Consider the following 22,972-nt stretch of genomic DNA (forward strand, 5'->3'; position numbering starts at 1 on the left):
TTGACAAAACCTAAATAAACAAATTTTCTTGGTGGGATTCCATAATGTTATTATGTTGCTTCAAGGGCAATACTTACATTTTAACAGCTTTCTATCACTTAATTATCAAATAAAGTGCATTAAACAATAATTCAAAAAAACAAAAACAACCCTTACTCATCTGTTATTTTGAATTATAATGTTTTCTAGATTGTAAAAATGACAGAAAAAGACCAGATTATCTTTGTGGAGAGTCCCAAAATTAGGGGAAAAAAGCTCTAATGGACTACTTTGAATTTTGCCTTTCCACAAGTGGTTCAGGGTGACAGATTTTAGTTACATCGAATCAACTAAAAAAACAAACTCCAGTAACATTAAATAACATTGCGTGTAACTGTCAAATCCAGGTACTGTAACTACTCCTGGATGTCCATCACCTGTCTCTAACACATGTGTGTGTTATCTGGAGTAACAGCGGCCCTTTTGGCTCCAGTTCCAGCTCCAGTCAGCCTGCCTCAGCCTGCGCAGTCCACCGTCAGCAGCGCCACTGGCTGCAGGGATATCCCGATGAGAGGGGACACTGTTCGGGGTAAGTGTGACATCTCCACCGCTGAACTCCGCTCCGTGTTTCTGTCGCTTATACCTCCAGCCTCTTGACAGCCTACCGACACACGAAGAGCCGCAAACGGAAGAGTTTTGCCGGCGCTTGTTTGGTGACAGAGTCTGGCCAGAGGCCCGGTGACCCACATTCTTATCTAATGCTGCATGTAAGCTAGCGCCGCGGCTAAAAGTGGGTTGACACACATACAGTTGCATACGAGTTGAACGCTCGCTTTATTACAATATAAAGTCGTTACCCAGCGGAGAAAAAACGTCAATTTAACGTGTGACGGATGAAGTTGCCATGGCAGTGTGTGTCATATGTCGCAGTGAGTGTGGCAAACTGTAAATCTGTTGTTTTGTTGCTGTAACTGACGTTAGCTTGCAAGCTAGGTGGCGTTAGCCTTCTAGCAATCACTGCCCGGTGTGCCGGCCGGTATCACCGGCAGCAGCGAGGTAGACGGATAGATGTGCTGCACCCGGGCTGTCACTTCAAGACTGACTTTACCGTAGGTGTCTTAACATCTCACCGACACAGTGTTTTCCACATCTACTGCCTTTTTTTAACGGTATGTCTGTTTTATTTCTCCCGGTGTTTATTAATATATCTGTATCAGCTGCGTTTCTCTCCAAAACCTCACTCTTGTTTTCGCATGTTTCTATTCTGCTGCTCTTCATTCAACAGATATGATCATATAGTAAATTTGTTCGTTGATCTATCTGTCAGTCTTGTCCAGTAGTGTAATTTGGACCTGAATCCTATCTGTTGAGATGTTCACATGTTTAGTTATTCAGCTCTATATGGGGGATCAAGTATGTTTTATTTGTGATTTTGCAAAATGCATATAAACCAAACGGCAAAGAGCAAAGAGCAATTGTTGCTCCACCATATATATATAAAAAAACATTTAAATTTATTTCCTGTCATGTCTACAGAATAGGATGCCAAGATACATTTTGTGTATTGCCAATTATGTAGTACTTTCACAGTAAATTATTGAGACTTATAGCGTATTGTGTCTTTGAATCAGATTCACGCATCAAAGTTTGGATGACAACTCAGATTTTATGTTTATCCTTGAGAACAATAACCCTTCGAAACCTGGAACATTTGTTTTCTTGGGTTGCTATCATTCATAGGCTTTTAAACCTTTGTAATCAGAGAAAACTGGTTTGATTTCCTTGGGAAAGATGTCTAAAAGGCACTGAGCAACTAGGTAAGAAATGTCCCACATAAAGCTGCAAGAAATCAGGAAAAGGTGACCAGAAAATGACCTGGAAATTAAAGAGAGAGAGAGAGAGAGAGATCACTGGAAGGTAATAATAATAATTTAAAAAATAGGGAAAATGTCCAGAAAACCATATTTATTATCATTATGTTATCTGTACATTTGTACATTTTTGTTGTTGTTTTTTTTCTTTTTGCCATTTTTCTTTCCTTTCTTTTAACTCTTTTCTTCTCTTTTCTGTATTGTACTGAATTTCATGTGATTTTCTTGTAACTTTTTCCTGTGTTTTTCAAAGAAAAGCCAATTTGGGTTAAAGGAAGTAATAGGTAATAGAATTTCTTATTTACTTTTTTTCAAATATACTTCTGGTTAGTAAAGCAAACTTTACACAACCCAGTGGTTTTCAGCCTTTTGTGTGTCAAGTAGTACAATATGCCTCCCAAAAAAGATTAAGATTATTTGACAGATATTCTGATATGAGCCGCTATTTTAGTGGCAACTTTTAAGCAATTATTATCAATGAAAAACAACATATGAACGATGATGTGGTTTGTGGCAGGATCTAAACCAAACAAAAGCTTTAAGTCTGGAGTGTGATTTATTGGCCGGGGCATCTCTGTAGCACCACAATTCTTCATTTATAATGTTATTTTGTGACACACTTTACCTTTATCAAAAATGCATAGCTACTGTGATTTGGATATTGCACATGGCTGTATTTCAGTTTTGATAATATTGTGATTAATTGTGCAGCAACAGTGTTAAGGACCCTTAAATTGACACACATTGGGTAATTTATGGACCTCAATCTAAGATTGTGGTTGTCAGATGTAATTAAACCTTAATTTCTATTGTTGATAATTAAATTTGAGGAGATAACTGTGGAAGAAATGAAACCTATGATCAAAATAGTGACTCTTTAGCTCATAGTGAATAAACAGTGACGATAAACTATGCCCCAGTTTTCTGTGGACCCCCTGAAACTCCCTTTAGGACCCTTAATGCCTGATGCAGCAGATTCTGTATAATTTAATTCAGACTTATTGCAACATGATGTGATCTGGTACACAACATGATGCAATGATGTAATGCGATGAAGTCTTTATTTTTAATCAAACTTTTTAACATCTACTTTGGTTTGATTTTTATTCACCCCTTGAACCCTAAGTGAATATGCTTGATTTCTTCATAAAGATATTTTCAAGAAAGCCAGTGGTGAGCAACTTAACACAACACATGGCCCAAAAATTACCAAGAAATAAGTTAGAAGTTACAAGAAAATTAAAAAGAGAGAAAAGACAAAAACAAATAGCCTCAACAGAAAAAACCTAATTTTTTTCTGTAACATAATTTTAAGAATCATAAATATAGTTTTCTGGACATTTTTCTCAATTTTTTAGCATATCTATTAATTCTCCCCAGCTAACTTTCAGATAATTTTTCCTTGTCATGCTCATTATGTTTTTTTCCTGTATTTAAAAGAAATCAAATCAATTGTGTCAGGTTTCAGAGGTTTAAATGTAAAATGTGTCTAAATGCAGCACATGAAAACTGATGTTGATCTAGGGTTAAATGAAATCATGAAAGACTGGTAACATTTTTTTAAGTGTCATTTGATAGTAGAAGAGCTGACTAATACATCAGTAGGCTATTCATCAAGTCATGTCTTCCAAAAATAAGTTCTAAAAAATGTTGAAGCCAGTGATGATTTCTGTTTTAAGTCCCATTATAATGCAGTTTGATTTCATGAAGAAAAACTAGACAAATTTCAACATCATGTTTCCTACAAGCTTAACATGTCTGTAAAAAAAGTATTTTACAGTATGTCATTATTTTAGCTACATGTTGATTATTTTTAGTGGAAATTAGACAGCCACAGTTTCCGAGAAGCCATTGATAATGAATAATACCTTGTTTACTCACCACACAGTCATTTAGTCATTTAGTCATTTTTACTATACCGAGTTGTTGGAGCTGTAGGAGGAGCATGGAAAAATACTTTGACACTTTCTTTGTTGTTGGCACAGCGGCTGGCTGCAGGTGAGGGGAGGCAACTGCTTTGGCAGATAATTACTACAAGCCTAATCTATTGTGTTTCATTGTTGCTCAGCATATTTTAGACATTAGAGTATGTTTATCAAGTTTTACAAGTGCTCTCATATATATATATATATATATATATACACACACACACAGGGTTCCCATAGTCATGAAAAATTTGGAAAAGTCATGGAATTTGTTTATTTGTTTTCCAGGCCTGGAAATTCATGGAATAAGTGAAAATCATTAAAAGTTTTGGAAAGGTAATTTAAATAGTATCCCTTTGAAACCTAAGCAAATTGGCTTGATTTTTTTCAAAAATGGAAAAAATATAAGTAACCTAAATTACCCAAATTATCAAGAAAGTCACCTCAAAATAATAATACAAAAAAACCCCCATAATTTTTAATATATATAATTTTCTGGACATTTTTCTGTAGATTTTTTTTTTAAATTCTAAATTTGCTCATTTCTTTGCTAAAGAAATCTAACCAATTTGCTAAGTACTCAAAATACTTGTGAAAGGCATCTTAACACAGCACAAGCAATCTGTTGATCCAGATTTCAAAGGTTAAAAAACCATGGAAAGTTTTTGAAAAGTCACAGAATTTTGTTGTGTGTAATGAAATAGTTGCAGTAATCTTCTATAAATAACCCTCCAAGTATAACAGAAAATTCATTTTCTGTATCTGCCAATGTAATTTACTTTAATATGTGTTGACATGTGACATTGTTTTGGTTATCATCACATACATCTCTATTTTCTCCCCGTGTTCCCTTTCTTCCTTCACGTTTTTCACTAGATAAAGTATGTGTGAATACAGCTTAAATTTGACATATTTGCAAAATTTTGGGCAAGTGGGGCAAAAGTTATTTATGTCACGGAAATGTTTTTGAAATGTTGTCCATGAAATTGTGTGGGAACCCTGTATACACAGTTAATGCGTGTTTTGTGTATTATATGGAAGCAGTTCTGACAAAATAGTGGGCAAGCTTGGCAGCAGAGCACTGGCATGTTTTCCTCAAACAGAGGAGGGGGTGGGACTGACAACACTGTCAGACAACGAGGGGGAGAGAAACACATACAGATTACATTATTGCGCTCTACGCCTAATAATGTAATTACTACACGCCTGTCATATCAGGCTCTTCTGATACAGAGGAGCCTGCGTGGATTCAGCTGTGATGTTCTCCGGCTGTGGACTCATGCAAGCTCCCAGCCTGAGCCGTTCAGTAGGCTGATAAGAAGTGGAGGTTGTACTACCATTTCTGTACATCCAGAGTTGATACTGATAGTCAGCAGCAGACCGGGACACTGTTTTTCTGATTAGAGACTTGTTAATGAATGCTAAAGTTTGGGAATTTGCAGTAATGTATATCCAGTGGTGGAAGAAGTATTCAGATCTTTTACTTAAAAAAGGTCTAACTCTGTTAAAAGTAAAGGCCTGCACTAAAAAAGTTACTTAAGTTAAAGTAAGCAAGTATAATTAGGAAATTGTACTGTAGTATTAAAAGTAAAAGTGCCCAATTTAAGAAAAGACCCCAAATCTCAAAATTATTAAAGAGTAAGTAGAGGAAAAAAAAACAAACTCAAACTTTTAAAAAGAAGAAAAAAAAAACAAACCCCCACAAATAATGCAAACAAAAAAAGAGTTTTCCTGTGAATTGACTAATTGATTACGCAACTAATTGTTGCAGCTGTAGTTGTGTAAACTGTTTGGTGAGTTAATAACAAAACATCATATTTTATAAACACCTCTTATGCTTTTTCATGCAAAAATCTTAATTTGTAAAGCAACCAAAGCTTTCAGACAAATGTAGTAAAGTAAAAAGTACATTAGTCCCCTGTAGTGGAGTAAAAGTGTAAAGTGGCATGAAAATAAAATACTCAAGTGAAGTACAAATGCCTCAAATTCATACATTCTGCCATTTTTTATATTGCAGTTTCTGTTATGCTTCTGCAGCTCAGGTGGAATAAAAAGACAACTCTATAGCTGCGTAAACATTAGGGCCTTTGGTTTTGTGCAGTGGCTTTAAATTTAAATTGTATATTCATGGTGTCTCAAGTGTGACTTCTAGTGTCATCACCTCATGGTAATCTTCCTTCTGTGAATATCAGAGAGAGATTTCATGTGCTAAAATATGTGCAGTCAGATTTATAAGAAGGTTATCATGCTTTACAGTCCCTGAAATAGCATTTTACATAGCGCATTTTGTCAGTCAAGGTTGACCATATGACTGCTACAGTTTGTCTGACCTGCTATCATGAGGTTAAAGACTTAACTTTGTGTTTTGACACCAGAGGTCTTCACCAGAGGTGACCCTGACTTTGACATCATGTGAGGTCTTGCAGTTGTTACTTATCATGCTCGAAGGTAACAGAATAGAAGAGGGTTTTATCTTTTCTATCGAAGACCTATCAAGATACTAGCAGTCAGTAGCAATTAGGAATCCTTTTTTTTTTAAATTGACAAAGTGTACATGTACAATACATCAACCCTAAGTTACAATATTTGTCTTATTTTGCACAATAATTATTATTACACACACTAAAAGCATTGCATTTCATGTCTTCATTCACTGATGGGCCATCACAATAAGAGAATACATAATATGATGTTAATTCCACAACAGAAAAGACCTGATGATCACTAAATTTAGGTGAAGAAAAAAGTGTATATATTGATACTGGCATTAGTGATCAGCCAATTGAGTTGTTGTTTATCTGCGTATCAGATATCAGTAACAAAATCCAATTTCATGCATCCCTAATAGCAATACCAATGAAATTCCATGATTCTCAATAACCAATTCGATACCATGGTAAAAAAAGAAAACAACAATAAATCCAAAACATGTAAATGAAATTCAATTAAATTTTATTGTATTAATAATAAAAAATCAGCCTTGAATGCAAAATACTAGTCTATGTGTGAGAAAACATGAAGTAATAGATAACCTTCAGGTATTAAGATATTTCTCCTCCATTGTTGTTCAGCTCTTGTACATGTGACGATACATGTATTTATAAGACGTGACAGTTGGTGTTTGTTATAGGCTATTTGTTGCACCTCTCCTCTTTGACTGGGCGGCTTGTAAAAAAGTGATGAGCATTTTACACATAGTAGAAAATTTTCAAATTCCTGCACCTGGAACGAAGATGCTCAGAGCCTCGTCACGTCGTTGGTGATTGCAGCATAATGTAAATGTATCGAGGGTACAGGAGAAAAACGAGTACTGTAACATTTTCAGAAAGTTATTATCAACTTGGTACCCAAGTATTGATTCTAGTGACATCCCTAGACCTGACTGATGATGGGTTACACATGTGAGGTTGTTACTTAGAGCAGAGTTTGATAAGATGGCACTCATCCAGCAGTGACAGTCTTGAGTTTTGCTTTAATAATAAAAGTAATTTAATCTTAAATGAAAAAGAATAACTGTTCATTGTCCCAGTACTTCAGTGTTTGATATATCTTTGTGTAGAATATCAGATTGACCACGTCTAGCATTCTTCTTAATGTTATCGTCTACGGATTTAGGAGACGGCATGTGACTGTGTCATCATGACTGCCAGTAAGTATGCTGACTTCATCAGTAGAGCCTTGTTGTGGCTACAGACTGACGTTTCCCCTTTCACGGCCCTGCTGCAGATAATCTTGTATCACCAGTATTTAGTCTGCTTCACACGCAGTTATTAATGCTTTTTGTTGAGATATTGAAATGAATTGTGCTGACGTACTGGACTTCATTATGCTCACAGTATCTTATTGTATATTGTATGACGATTTTAAATCATAGGGAGTAGTTAGGGAGAATTTACAGATTAAACATTATGTCACACATGCAGTATTTTTTTGAAATGTAGTGTAGTGGTAGTATAAAGTAGCATAAAATTGAGTACAAATGGAATACCTCAAAATTTTAGTGAAGGACTTTAGCAGTAGAATCAAGACAGATAAAGATTCAACAAATATTAGCTGTGACGTTAATAAGGGAAGACAAATTTCAATAAATAATCTGTCATTTTAATTTAACACATATCAAATGGATTTATACAACAGCTATGTTATACTTTGCTGCTCCCTTTTTTAACACTGTTGCAGTGTTTAAAACCCTGTAAAAAAAACTTTCAATAAATTATTTATTACATACAGTATCATTTGTTTGTACCCCAAAGGCGTTTGATAGCCATTCACTGCAGAGATGATTTGTTAACAGATATGACACATAACACACCTTCAGACAACTGACAGTGCTCTGACCTTGTTCATTTTAATGAAGGAATAAGTCACCCAAGGCAGCTTTTATGTGTTTTTAATGTGTTTTTGGACAACAATAGAGTGTTATGGCATCACTTTGCTGAGATATAATAATACAAGCATTATCCTTGAAATTCTTCCACAAGTGATACTGGTAAAACGTTAAATTGAAGTTCGTAAAAATGCAAATTTCTTGCATTGAATTAATAATAATATGTACTCCTGTGAAAATCGAACGCACTTTTTTTTACTTAGTTCTTATGAAAACAAAGCATTAGAAAAGTTGTTGTTATTAATGAGCTCATTATGCCAGTAAATACACAGACTAGGCATTCACAATGATAGCTTCTACTGGTTTCACTTTACTGTTTTGTTTCTCCGAGCTCTAAAAAAAAAAAAAAACATCCACTGATAGCGACATCAGCTGCGGAGAAATCCCTCTGCAACACAGTATTGTTTCTGTCAGAGCGACCTTTCTCTGAGTGCATTCTTCCTTTCAAAAGCACAAATCAGCACCCAGACTATTTATGTGCATGGCCTAATGCACTTCATCACCAACTAAACCATTAAAATAATGTTCCATTACTTGACAAAACTCCTTAGCGTGTCTCAGTGTGTGCGAAGATGACACGGTAATGCTACCTGACGAGGCGAAGAGGAAGACTTTCTGAACTTTTAAATTAGTGTTAATCAGGGCTGGGCAATATAAAGATATGTCATGTTGAGATATGACACTATATATATTGTCTTAGATATTGGTTATTGTTTTATTGTGATATGAAAAAAAATGTTTTTGCCTGATTTTAAAGGTTGCATCTCTGTAAAGTGATACAATGTTCTCAACTTATCAGACAGTTCTCCTCGTTTTAATAGTTGCCTTTACCCATTTCATTATATCTACATTACTAATGGTTGTTAATCAAAAATGGAATTTTGTTAATATTTTTCAAAGTACCAATAGTCATTCCTACAATATTGTTACATCAAAGAGGGAGTTTTGTTTTAAAAAAATACAATTGTAATGTTTATTTTATCTCCCAGTTCTAACATTTATGAAGTGATTTTGAGGAGATTTGAAAATATCGAGATACCAAGCTGCAGCCATTTATGTCTCTGGCCAAGTACAGCAAAACTAAAATTTTTGGATAGTTTGACTTTTAGAGGTAAATTGCGGCTGAAAAATACTGGCAGACAATCAGAAACGAGTCATTTAACTCTTGTGACATGTTGACCTATGCTAGGAAGATTTTATTTGCGCATGAAATGCATGAACACGCCTCTGACCGTAGAAAAATGTAATCATTGCAATAAGCTTGCCGCTGCTTATTAAGTTTTTTGGTCCTAAGAGTGTCTTTAATTAGAGAGGATGCAGGTTTAAGGCATCTCCACACTGGCTTCACTTTCAGACCTGGAGGCTTCGTCCACTTCTTTTCTTTAGTCTATGGACTGAACCACATATGTGGATACGCATCACGCATGTAGACACATGAAGAAAAATAATATATTTCACAACACAATCCACCCTCTGCAAACACAAATACAGGTAGTGAAGTATGCATACACATAATATGTGCCACCTTTAAAAACAAAAGTAACAGTCACTCTAGAGCAGTTGTTTCTTGTAAAAAAATAGGGGAAAAGTTGACCTACATGAAGATCAGGGGCAATCGAAAGAGTGACACTATCTGATTTTACTATGATCGAGAAAAAATGGGTCAAGTCTATTGGGTGTTCCCTAAAATTTGACAGGGTAGAGGTGCATCTGTGTTATCTGTAACATCACTGTCATCGGTGATAGCTCCTCAGTGCTCACATTAGACATTAGCAAATGAAATTGGCTATTTTGAAAGCTGACACTGATTGTTTTAACAAAAGATGTTGTCATTTACAAGAGTATTAAGACAATAATGTAATTGCAATGAGGTTAAGTAATTTAGCCTACAGAAATAAAAAAAAAAAAAATTAACTGGAAATATACATTTAGTGGTGAAACAATGAGTTGATTAATATATTTTGTTAACAGAAAATTAACACTTTTGCTAATCAATAATTGTTTAATCAATTTGTCAAAAAAAGTGCCATTCCAGTCTCTTATATGTAAGGATTTGCAGCATTTCTGTTTTATAATATTAAAAATGTAATATTTTTTTGTTTAGATTAGGGGTATTGACAACAACTGAGATATTAAAAATGATATATTGATAGCATGTTGATAATGAACAAATTATAATATCATGATAATAATGATAATAATCCAGCACCTCTAAATTATTTGTTTCTTTCTTTACTCGCTTGTCTCCATCACCTGACTACCTTTCACTATTTATTAGTCATAATTATTTTTTTTTAGGGACGCAAGCTATTGGATTTTTTGCCAATATCTGATATGCCAATAAATGACATTTTGCCTTTAACTGATACTGATATCGATATATCCACTTTCCCCCCCTTTTTTCCCTTTTTACTTGACTTTAAAAAAAAGTTGTTGGGATCTTGCTGTATATGATGTTAAACTTCTTATATTTGATTAAACATTTGCTCAAGGTACTTAAACAAAGTTTTGTGTTGGAGATTTTTATATTCCAATTTCTAAATTTTGACAAAGATTTTTATTTTTATTGTAAATGCATTTTGGCTCCTAATATTGTTTATAAGTCTCATAAACTACGAATAATCAGTATCGGCCCTGAAAAACCAATATCGTTCAACCCCTACAAAGAATACAACAGGAAGCCAGCATATTAGTAATGTTGTAGTATGAGTCCAGTATATTATCATGAATAGCTTATCAACAGCATTTTATGACACTGTTTGTAGGTGCTAGTATGACAAAGTTCTTGTTAGTGAGGAAGGTAATAAAATATCCAAGTTGCACTGCTCAGACACACTATTGCACACTCACTTGCATACTCACACACCTTGAGCATCACTATTTATAATGATGACACACAGCTTTATAATAATGCACTTCAAGGAGCAGATGCTTCTGTTTACCTTGCCTGGAAGTAAATCCTCTCCCAGCTGATGGCCAGGGGCTCGGGCTGTGAATGAATGAACTTCAGTGAGACGCCCGAGTGTGTGTGTTTGGAGCTATTCTCTTATCCCTGCAGTGCTGTGGGAGGCTCACGATGACCCAGATGTTTTAGTTCTGATTGAGTAATGTGAGTTTCTTTGCTGTGAGCCACTCATTTGTAAATCTAGCTTCTCTCTTTCTATTCAACAGGTGAAGAATTCAGACAAGAAGCAGCCTCAGAGTCATCCGTCATGAGGTGAAGCAGCTACTTAATTAACCATCACTCAAAGATAAAAGGTAAGACAACTTGGGCTTCACCTTCTGAATTTCGGTCTTGGTTTTAGCAGCGGTCTGTTTTTGGGTCAGTCAGATTAGGGGATGGACAGTCTTGGCTAATTAAGTCTTTTGAAGCCTAATTCATCAGCAGCTATTACAGAGACATTATACATCCTTTCAGTAATGTTCTATTTTTGATCTGCGGCCTGTCGATGTTTCTCCTGAATATAATGAATATGGAATTGAAATGATGTTGACTGAGTCATCAGAGCATTTCGAATCATTTTCTCATGATGAGATATTATCATGGAAAAGCTTTAATATTCCTTGCATCTGCTGATGCTCTTTATAAGTTGGTATTGCTCATACTGCTGTGTTTGCAAGCTGTTTGTGCTTGTTATTGTTTATATAAGTCCCGAGGCTCAGTACAAAAAAGGGCTGCATCTAGAGCCAGAGTTCCCGTGGATCCTCAAAAAGTCCTAAAAAGCACTTGATTAATTAATCTAACTATAAAGCCTTAATTAACGACATGGTGGTGTAGTGGTTAGCACTGTCGCCTCACAGCAAGAGGGTCCCCGGATTGAACCCAGGTTGGGGACCATGGACGGGGGCCCCTCTGTGCAGAGTTTGCATGTTCTCCCCGTGTCTGCGTTGGTTTTCTCCAGGTTCTCTGGCTTCCTCCCACATCCCAGAGACATGCAGGTTAGGTTTATTGGGGACACTCAATTGCCCGTAGGTGTGAATGTGAGTGTGACTGGTTGTCTATATGTGTCATCCCTTCGATAGTCTGGTGACCTGTCCAGGGTGTACCCCACCTGTCGCCCCATGACAGCTGGGATAGGCTCCAGTCCCCCCTGCGACCCTTACAAAGATAAGCAGTTACGGACAATGAATTAATGAATGAATAAATGAGCAAAACCTTAATTGGTATTGAAATATCTTAAATAAATCTTTCAAAAGTTTTAATGATGCTTAGACATGAGATATGGGATTTTATGATTTTTTTATTATTATAATTGTTATTATTATTATTATTATTATTATTATTCTTATTATTGTTATTATTATTATTGTTATTATTATTATCACCATCAATCAATTATGTCTCTCTCTTTCTCTTGAAAGTCGTGTTTTTATGTTACAATAAATATTTCTGCATTCATGGCATGTGCGATGTACTGTGCAAGCCCCTGCCCCCAAAGACCTGTAAACCGAATTTGATGTGTAAAATGTGGAGTTGCCAATTCACAGTAATGACTTAAGGGCTTAAATGCATATATCTCTGCTATAAAAAAACAACTTTGTTTAACCCTGACCATTACATCCACATTCCTCACAAAAATATTCAGCATGTCACACACAAGACCAGGCTTTGCATGCTTTACTTGCCTTTGGTATAAAAGGACAGTCTGTAACACTGGACGAATTTTCAGTTTCCCGTAGTTCCTTTTAGAAAGTCATATTTGCATCTTGAAACTGTATAGCATTTGAAACTTTTCTCTCTAGTCTCTCATAATAGGTTGACGTGCTTTAGAGAAAAATGTTGTGCGTGAGAATGTTACAAACTCTTGTGTGCTTTCACTGCCAATATGCCTCGTTGGAAATTGTTCATGAATTCCCAAGCGGGCAACTTTTCAGTTTGAGGTTATTTTCAAACATGATGTCAACTATGGCTGAAACTAACATTTTTTTGTAACTGATTTAGAACAACATGTTTATTCTGCAAACAAAATCAGCAAATCCTTCCGAGATGCCACTGTGTTGCATGTTTGCTCAACAGTGTATCAGTTCTTGAAAACGTTGATTTACTTTCTGTCGACTAATTGATGAATTGACAAGTTGAAACAGAAAAAATGAAAGTATTGCATTAGTAGTGTATGTCAAAATGGGTCTTGTGCGGTGGTCAGGTTTTGTATCAGTTGTTTGTGAATTCTGCCTGATGAATGGTGTTAAGATCATGCAGTGGCAGAGCAAAGGAAGTACTCTGTTTTTCTCCGATTATCGGCAGTCAATAAAGTGCGATTTTGCCTTTGACACATTGATCAATAGAGTAAAATATAATGTGGTGCAAAGTCTTTTGGGAAACTACAAGCTACAAAATTGAGTTGTATACCAGATTAAATATTGTTGATTACGCGTCGGTAATATGTTTTGATCATAGACTGTGGTCTTCCAGGGCTGCGGGTCTGTAGTCATTCTTGATTGCTTCTCTTGTGCTGCCAGTCGTCCTTCTGAACTCCAATGACCCACTTGGCATCAGTGTGAGGCCCCTGGCTGAGTTCCTGCTCCGCTGGGACAGGAGGCCAGCAGCAGTCGAGGGGCCCCTGCCAGCCACTGCTGCTTGCCTCTCAAACATTCCTGTCTGTGGGCTGTGGAGTGAAAATGCAAAACAAAGACCCATTTTGTGCTGCCGGGCCTGTGGATGTATGCGCTTTGAGTGGAAACACAGCTGGCTGCCCAGTGTCGAGGGTTCGGTTGGTACAACCGTGCAGCAGTGTGGTGGGCAGAGTCAACAAGCTTGTGTTGTGTATTTTACTGCTCACAGTCCAAATGACCATGACATTATTAAAACCATCCTCCATGTCATCTCACATCCCAGTCACGAGGACACCACTAAGGGATTCACATCTTGTGGATGCCACCAGGATGTGCAGGCCTTGATGCTGCCTCAGACAGGATGTGTGACTGAGTAATTTATTCGTAGGTGTGTTTTTTGTTGATTTATGTGACCTCCTTGGCAGCGACTCTTTTGCTTGCCGGATGTTAAAATCTGCATAACATTATCCTTGATATTTCCCAACACTTGGAGCAGGATGAGAAACAACCCCCATCCCCCAACACCCCCCCCTCGTTTGCTCCGACCTGAGTACCAAAGCAGTTTTGCTATAGACTGTATCAGTGTTCCTATCATGAAAAACCTGGAGAAATCTTGGAATTTGCAAATACCAAATTCCAGGCCTGGAAAAGTTTTGGAAAACTAAATATACACTTAACTTTTTTTTTTTTTTTTTTTAAACAAACCTGTATAATAAGACATGATGTGTTCAAGAACCATCAGAAATTTGAAAATCCAACAATTATATCTGTTTTTTACAGTTTCTGGCTGTGACAAATGGTGTAATTTTTGGTGACTTTTAAAGAAAACATGCCATGGGTTAGAGAGGCATTTTTTTCTATAAAAAAGTAAAAAAAAAAAAAGTCAAATATTTTTTCTTAAAAATTGCCAAAAATTTGAAAGAGAAAAAAAAAAACCAAACACCAGTTTTTCTTTAAAAAAATTCAGCCAACATTTTTAAGGGAAAAAAATGTCAGAATCATTTTTTAAGAATCAAAAACCCGTGGCCCTTTGCTGCATGTCATCCCCTCTCTTCCCCCTTTTACTCTGCTGCGGTCCTTTCTAATAAAGGTGCAAAAAAAGTTTGCCTTTGAAGACGTGTTTTCTATCAATAAGATTTTCTTAAAACAGCTATTTTATTGTTGTGAAAAAAAAAACAATGAGGGTTTTAGAGAATGTATGGCCTTAATTTGCCTCAATGTCTTTCTGGAAATGCTGTAAAAGCTGAGGTCTCTGTTGTGACACCTGGATTCATTGAGGGTTCACAAATCCCCTGCTCTCAGGTGTCAGGGTGTGACGTAGATGATGAAGAAAACACAAGGGTTGCTATGACACCAGAGTTTACCTAATCATGTGATACAAGACCTGCCAGACAATACTGTCTGCACACAGGGTTTAAAGTTGCAGAAAAAATGTCCCTTTTTAGAAAATTTAACAGTAACATTGTCAGATAATTTGAGGCACTTTTGGAATATAGCAATAATAATAATAATAATTAATAATTAAACAATAATAATAATATAGCAATTAATTGATGACTATTATGATCAACTCCATAGAGAAATACTAAAAAAATACTAATACTAATACTAAAAAAAAAAAAAAAAAAACAACAACAACAAAACAAACAAAAAATAGGGCTTTGTACGTGGAATATGTCATCTTTTTTCCCTACTAAAATATAAAAAGTCTAGACAGTCCTCAGTTTGTTATGGCCTGAGAAAGCACTCAAGTTGATTGAATAGCCCCTTAACTGGTGAGTTATGTCTGCTACTCGCCAAACCTCAGCAAGACCAGAAGGTCACCTGATCTGATGCACTGATAACTTTAAGGGAACTTACTTGTTGAGTATACTGAGATGATAAATTTGGATGACTGTCAGATTTGTGCATGTGTATATATGTATTTGTGTAATTATGCATTTTGTGTTAGCTATAATAGAGGCAAGCTCTGGTGATAGCGATGGCGGTCTGTCTGTGGGCCACCAGCCTGGTAAAAAAAAAAAAACAAACTGAAATATGGCAACAACTATTAAATGGATGGCCATTGAATGTGCACATATTCAAGTTCCTTAGATGATAATTTTGAAAAAAAAAACAAAAAAAAAAACAACTGTGCTGTTGTCAGTTGTATGATAGAAAACATATTTATTTAGCTGTTTTCAGCAAAATAGAAAAGCTTGATTTGGTTCTATTGTGGATAAAAACGAACTATTGTAAAGAAAAGGCTGTTTGAGGGCTTTAGCCCGCCTCTGCACGGAGGGCTGCTGCTCCTTTGCATATCAACAAGTACTTTCTGCCCTCATTAGAGCAACATCTAATACACAGTGATATTATCCTGTGTGGTGGAGCATAAAAGTAGAAAAGCTGCATCCCTGGTGGATATTGATTACTGCTCTTTGGTTCACATTAGGATTTTCATCACGGGGTTCATTTGATATGTCGCCTTTTATTTGAATTTCCGGGCTTCCTGATTCATAAGAGAAAGCCGTTTACCTCTGTTGTATTCTCTCTTTGTTCAACCTAATTTAATAGTAAAAGCACTCTCCCTGATGGAGGGAATCTGCTTCATAATACAATAAGGATGGGAGGGATTGCTTATGATTGGTTTCCCCTAAATGATGCAGAATGATGGCCACAGCATGAGAAAACATGACAGTAATATTTACATGACACGTGTTCCTGCGGCGCTGCACAGCTCGATCTGTCACAGTGTTTCACATCCACAGTCTTAGCCTTATAGTCTGATAACTCTGTGTATGATGGAGGGAGTATCAGCTTCGGAGGAATTCAGCCGGGCTATTTTCACTCCGCACGGTGAGGCCCGTGTTGCTATGGTGTTGCCCATTGGCACTGTTGCTGTGCTGGCATCTCAGTGCGGGGTGTGGCGGGGTGCGTGACAAGCGGCGCCATAGATCCACTTCAGAGTGACTCATATCCTCAGAGCTCTGCTGCCCTACATCTGAGTATGCGTGCACACACCCACATACGCACACACACTCAACAGATACTTCACAATGCTGTGTGAGAGATAGAAAAATGATGATAAAAGAGTGTTTTGGGTGTGATTTGACACATTTTAGGATGAAGAATACTTCTGCGTGTGTAAATTGTGTTAATCTGAATATGTGTGCTTATCTAAACTGTTGACATTACTAAAAACTGATAATGAGCTGTTGAAAATTCAGCACTTTTACACGTCTGCAAGGCTTTTTCCTTGAAGTCTGTGCCCACTGAGGCTCTGGCATCTTTGCATGCCATGTGATTAAATGAAGAAATGTGATCTGCAGACAGCGTGATTCCCTGCTCACACCTTTTATGAATGTACTGGCTGCGTAAAATGGTTGGCTTTTAAAGGATTTGTGTTGACAGGGAGTGTGGTGTTATTGGTAAGAACAGGAAGGTGTTGCCTGTGGAGCTGTGATTAAGTTAGATCGGAGGAGGAGGAAAGTAGGTCATTGGGCCAGCAGGTCAGTGAAGCACGGATGACATCACAGTTATACAACCTCTGCTCTCACGCTTACACAACGCTCACTGACTGCGCTGCTGCTACTGCTGCAACCACCGCTGATACTGATATACACAACATTTTCCTTCCTCTTATTTGGCTTTCATTAAATTTCTTTTTTTGTTTTGTTTTTAAATTTCCTGGCATTTTTCCCTTTTTTCAATCCTGTTCTGCGGTCCACATAGTGGAGCAGAATAGCTCTTTGCATCTGTTTTTAAGTAGGTAACAAGTGTCTAGATAAAGCTCTTTACTACAACTCTCCACTCCCTTTATAATGTTGCCGCAAAGTGCACGGCTTGTGTTGACAAACTGTAATCGGAGATAAGGCTCCCAGTCTGTGTTAGTTTCAAAACAGTCACACGCAGTGAGCAGTAAAATAACACTGCATAGCTGAAAGTCAACGGACCATTATAAACCCTACTCCTCCTTTTACTGTCATTTTTGGCATGCGTTCCTTAACATGAAGGTGTAAATACTAAGTGCTTACTTCCTGTCCTTTTTTTTTATGAACTTGGCAGTAAATTGATTTAAACCAGGTGTCGACTAAAATCGTTTTTCCAGTGCTGATGCCGATTATTAGTAGTTAATGAGACAATAACCGATATTTGGAACCAATATGCATTTACAATAAAAATGAAAATCTTTCTGTCAATATTTAGAATTTGGAATATAACAAACTCCATCACAAAACTTTGTTTAAATGCCTTTAGCAAATGTTTAATCAAAACTTTCAGCGTCATATACAGCAAGTTCCCAGCAACTTTTTTTATAAAGTCAAGTAAAAAAAAGATAGAAGAAATAAAAATAGATCCATGGGGTTTTACAAAGTAAAACTTTCTTTGCACTTTTTGATTATTTATATCAGCAATCATTTAAGCAAAATGCAGATAGAGGTAATTGGTAAAAGGCCTAAAATCGGCTCCAGTAATCATCCAGGTCAATTATCTGTCAACCCCTAATTCAAACACATCTACAAAAATTGTTTTCTTTTTTATTAGGGATATCCCGATCTGATCTGAAGGATCAGTATCAGGCCCGATCAACGCATCTTTTAAATGATCGGGATCGGTTGTTTTGAACATGTGTCCTGCCCGATCCTTTGTTTACATCAGCTGTCACACAGTTACCAGAAACAGAGAGCATGATATGCGGCAGACTTTCAGGGTTTATTGTAATGCTGCTAAGTGGAATTGTGATAATAGCCATATAAAAATATATGTATGTTTGTTTACTTTATTATTTTGAAAAAATAGTCAGACACCCTCTCACATTATAATGTGTGAGTTTTTAGTTGCACTATAAGATGTTGAAAAGACTGGGGATGCTGAAGGGTCACTATTCGCAAAACTACAACTGGATTCCTTTAGAGATTATTTCCATCCTGCTCCTCCCGGAAAATACTGCGCCAAACTCCCTTCAAGAAATATGACATATCAACAACAATTAGTTACATGTCTGCAAAAACACATAAGTCTAGGAAAACAACATAAAAAGTGTCAGATGCTGACAGTATTCTTGTCAATTCTGCATCAATATAATCCATGAAGAGAAACTTTACATTTTGGATTTTGTCACCTCAACTTGCTACCAGCCTCTGTTTGTTTGCTGCATTGTTTTATTGGGAGGAGACCATGGGAATGAGAGGTAAACCATTTCAAAAATTAAGATTTTTCAGTAAAAGTGAACCAGATACACTCTAAATCCCAGACACTCTTTTCAACTCCACAAGTCCACCAGTTTCTCCTCCTTTTCCACAGTCCAAAAGAACAGAGACTTGTTTACATTCTTGCGCCTCCCAGGAGTCCCCTCCATGTGGACTGTCCACTCTGCTTGCTGCTTCTTGTGAGATGCTGGAGAGAGCGCAGCTATTGGTTGTTGACAGTGCTGACGTGATTGGACTTCACTATTTATATGAGCCAAGACTAAAAACTTGCGGAAATATTAAAAATGTTTAATTTTGTTGGAATAACAAGATGAGAAAAACACTGATTTAGGTCAGCTGGACTAGGTTTTATGACTACCTTACATCTAATGATCAAGATCACGAAAGTCAGTAGAGGTAAAACTACTGACACTGTATTGTGCTATTGAATATGAAAATAAAAACAAACCGAACAAAGCAAAAATAATAAAATCAAATGAAGAAACAGCCCCATTTTGTGATGTGTGTGTGTGTGATGGCTTGGTTTGGTGTTTTGGGGGTTTACCTTGATTGTATATGAATGTGTTATAAGGCTTAACCAAATACTTTTCACAATAACAGACCTTCATTTAAATATTTTTGTATGTATATATTAGCTTAAACGACTTAAGCATACATCTCAGAAATGGGAAAAACTATAGTAACATTTTATCTGAAACACTTGTATGGTAATGAAAATGTAATGTACCATGATACACAGCAGAGAAACACTGAAGGGATTTTCTCACCAGCACAAATAGGCCATTATGGCAAGAAAACCTCCCACACAGGTTCTGACGGTAACTGGTTCATGAAATAAATGGGTCAAAAATTTAGGCTAGAGACCCAGTGGGCCTTCTCGTTTTAATTTGACAATCTATTGTAGGCCTACCTGCGTACGGAGAATAGTAGAGTCAGACGACAGGAAGAATACGTCAGCTGTCTGTGATGTGCGGTATCTGAATGTAGATGCTTTTTTTTAATGACTTATTTAAATCAAGACAGGCGCTTTCATCTTACACATCTCAATACAGGGTGTCAAACATGAGGAAATAATTTATCTTAATATTTCTTACAATATATGTTGCAGTGATTCTAACAATATGAGGCTTAGTTCATTGCTTGTGCCCATGCAATGTCTTACACTGACTAGTATTGCCAGTTGAGGTGGGTTACTGTGATGGCCAATTAGACACATCTGCTCTTTTGCTAAGGCTGAGTATTGTTAATTGTTATTTTCTTTGGACCAGAATAACCCAGTACCAATTAGTATAAAATCATCTCCAGTCAAACGATACCTGCTTCCGATCTAGAGCTGCACGATCAATGACAAGATAAGATTAACTTTATTGTCCCAAAGGAAATTTGTCTTGGGGCAAAAGTGCTGAGTGCAGCTGCAGAATACACGACAAAGCATAAACCAACGAGACAAATATACACATTGACACAGATATAAAGAAAGATAGAACAATTAAAATCGAAATCAGAAAAACTGCACGTATCCTATAAGAAACGTAAACATCTTATGAAGAAGATTGCTCTTCAATTAAATGAAGATGGACATACATACAAGAGAAAAAAATAACTGCAAAACTATAAACTGTAAACCATAAAACTATAATTAGAAGTGGATGAGAAGAGTCAATAATAATCATTTGAACTTAACTTGAGTGAGTTCTTTGTATATGCTTCTTAGATGCCTTTGTGGCTTCCCTGTGATTTTTGAGGCCATGTTCACTGTTTTCTGCTGTTTGTTCCTCCTCTGGATGTTCAGATTACCATAACACATGATCATGTTAAAAGATGGGATGCTTTCCACTCAGCTTTTATAATCAGTTTTTCTTTTTTGGTTCACTTATTTGGTAAAGTTAGATAATTGGAAAAAATGTTTTGGTAAGCAGCTACATAAAGTCAGTCTGCTGCTGCATCACTTTGAGTTTAGCCGGGCTGTTAAAGCAAAGGTCCATCACAGAGCGTCGGGGGTTAGCTGGCCATCTGGAGTTGTAGGAGAGCACACATGGGCATAAAAAATGTCCCATGCTTTCTCCCATATGAGACCGACCAGACAGCTTTATTTGAGTGGCATGGGTGTAATTAATCAAATCTCATGCATCAATCTTTTCTCCTTATCCAACCTCTCTTTGGTACTCTGCGTTCTGCCTTTCATATGCTGATCTGCGGGACACACTGATCGTGTCTGTATTTAAAAAATGACAATGTGTGTTTTTTTTAACCTCTCACAGACTCTGATGTTGCTGCCATGTGCCACACTCACACCCAGAGCAGACGAAAAACTCAGCTCATTGAAGACTTCTCGTCAACTTTCTGCCCTCTGATTGAGGAAACTTTCAGTGACTTTCCTCCAAGACTCACAGAGCTCCACTTCCCCCATCGCCACAGTGTGTCTGCACGCACCCTGCCTTCATCCAGCAGCAACTTCCTCATCCTCTCACAGGACTGGCTGCACTGTCAGTAAGGTAAGATTTAGTTTTTGCAATCTCATTTTGTATTTGTCTGATGTTTTAAACCAGTGGGAGGTGATGAACCTGTTGAAAGTTGTAAAATCATGTTGTTTTTTTCCTAAAAGGTTCATTCACAAATGTCTACCTCACGATTAAAAGACCCCTCTCCAACACTGCGACCCTGAACAGGATACAAAATGACCTCAAGCATCGACCGGTGAGTCAGACTTTTTGAGTTATCTGCATTTAGTTTGTTTTTCTTATTAATTTCTAATACTTTTGTTGTCTAAGAAATGTCCAAAAACACATTTTCCCCCTCCTATGAACAATACAACTAAAAAAACAAAACAAAACAAAAAAAACATGTATTCAATTTACTGTGATGTTTTTGCTAAATGATGACTTATTGTTCATCACAATTGCTGTTGATTTTGGTCAAACTAATTGTTTCAGCACTTGATAAAATTCCCTTGAGGGATGCAGTGTTCAAAATCTTTTTATTCGGTTTTATACTTTCCCACTTATACCCCAAAATAAAAATGTAGGATAAACAGGGACTCTCTTATCAAAGATTATTGCAGAACAAATATTGGATAACAACTGCTGGTGTGTTCGCTCTGCAGGGATGACAGCAGTATCTTTGATGGGTTAATGGAAGAAGATGAAAAGGACAAAGCAAAACGGTAAGGTTGCAGTCGTTGTGTTCATTTCATTTATATTTTATTAACATTAAGCAGCATTTCTGTAAATGTGCCAGGGTTAGCCATCAGGCTAATTTTGCTGCTGTAAAACCCCGACGAAAAGTAATAATAAGAAACCTGATATGCAAAAAACGATCTTTTGAAAATGACTTAAGTTACTTGTGGAAAGCATTATTATTTTACCCAAAATGAATGTAGTTGCATTTTTTCGGAGCACTCACAATGATGCAGCATTGCTTATTTAGTGTTGACCATTGTCCAAACTGTTCTATGTTAGCATTTATGTCATTGTGTTTACACCCACAGTGTGTCCCGTAACAAGTCTGAGAAGAAACGCAGAGACCAGTTCAATGTCCTCATCAAGGAACTGGGCACCATGTTGCCGGGCAACACCCGCAAGATGGACAAGTCCACTATTTTGCAGAAGAGCATTGACTTTCTGCACAAACACAAAGGTGAGGAGCTCTGCAGACAGCCAGAGATCGCTTTTACTCAGACAGCTGTGGTTCACAGACCTCAGCTGAACAGTTTGTTCAAGTGTTTTATGTCTTGTTTACCAGAAATTGCTGCTCAGTCGGAGTCGACCGAGATCAGACAAGACTGGAAGCCTCCTTTTCTTAGTAATGAAGAGTTCACTCAGCTGATGTTGGAGGTGAGCTTAGAGCTCTGCTGAACATGGAGCGCACAGTAGTCTTAACTTGTCATCGTGTTTACATGCAGGATTATGAGTGAATTAAAAGAGTGTGTTTTGTTTCTGTCAGGCATTAGATGGATTTTTTCTTGCAATCATGACTAATGGGAATATAATCTATGCCTCTGAGAGTGTGACATCCCTACTAGAACACTTACCTGTGAGTATAAATTTAATTAACAACAAAATAGTATTA

The 22,972-nt window shown here is 36.8% G+C and overlaps 1 protein-coding gene across 8 annotated transcripts in view; it reads left to right on the forward strand.

Moving 5' to 3' along the window:
* The first annotated feature begins 493 nt into the window (after window positions 1-493).
* The window catches only part of clocka (clock circadian regulator a), a 35,415-nt gene continuing 12,936 nt past the window's right edge, over window positions 494-22,972 (forward strand). For 5 of the 8 annotated variants that reach the window (XM_042483134.1, XM_042483175.1, XM_042483156.1 and 2 more), the window contains exons 1-8: window positions 494-568; window positions 11,334-11,420; window positions 21,166-21,399; window positions 21,510-21,601; window positions 22,008-22,067; window positions 22,392-22,540; window positions 22,646-22,737; window positions 22,847-22,936. In XM_042483134.1, the coding sequence (XP_042339068.1) occupies window positions 21,582-21,601; window positions 22,008-22,067; window positions 22,392-22,540; window positions 22,646-22,737; window positions 22,847-22,936 (411 nt within the window). In that variant the 5' untranslated portion in view covers window positions 494-568; window positions 11,334-11,420; window positions 21,166-21,399; window positions 21,510-21,581. Of the gene's footprint in view, window positions 569-889; window positions 909-1,061; window positions 1,149-11,333; window positions 11,421-21,165; window positions 21,400-21,509; window positions 21,602-22,007; window positions 22,068-22,391; window positions 22,541-22,645; window positions 22,738-22,846; window positions 22,937-22,972 lie in introns of those variants that run through there. The other 3 variants (XM_042483152.1, XM_042483146.1, XM_042483141.1) reach the window with 3 other exon arrangements.

The sequence above is a fragment of the Plectropomus leopardus genome, chromosome 3 (assembly GCF_008729295.1).
Source record: "Plectropomus leopardus isolate mb chromosome 3, YSFRI_Pleo_2.0, whole genome shotgun sequence".
Taxonomy (NCBI): domain Eukaryota; kingdom Metazoa; phylum Chordata; class Actinopteri; order Perciformes; family Serranidae; genus Plectropomus; species Plectropomus leopardus.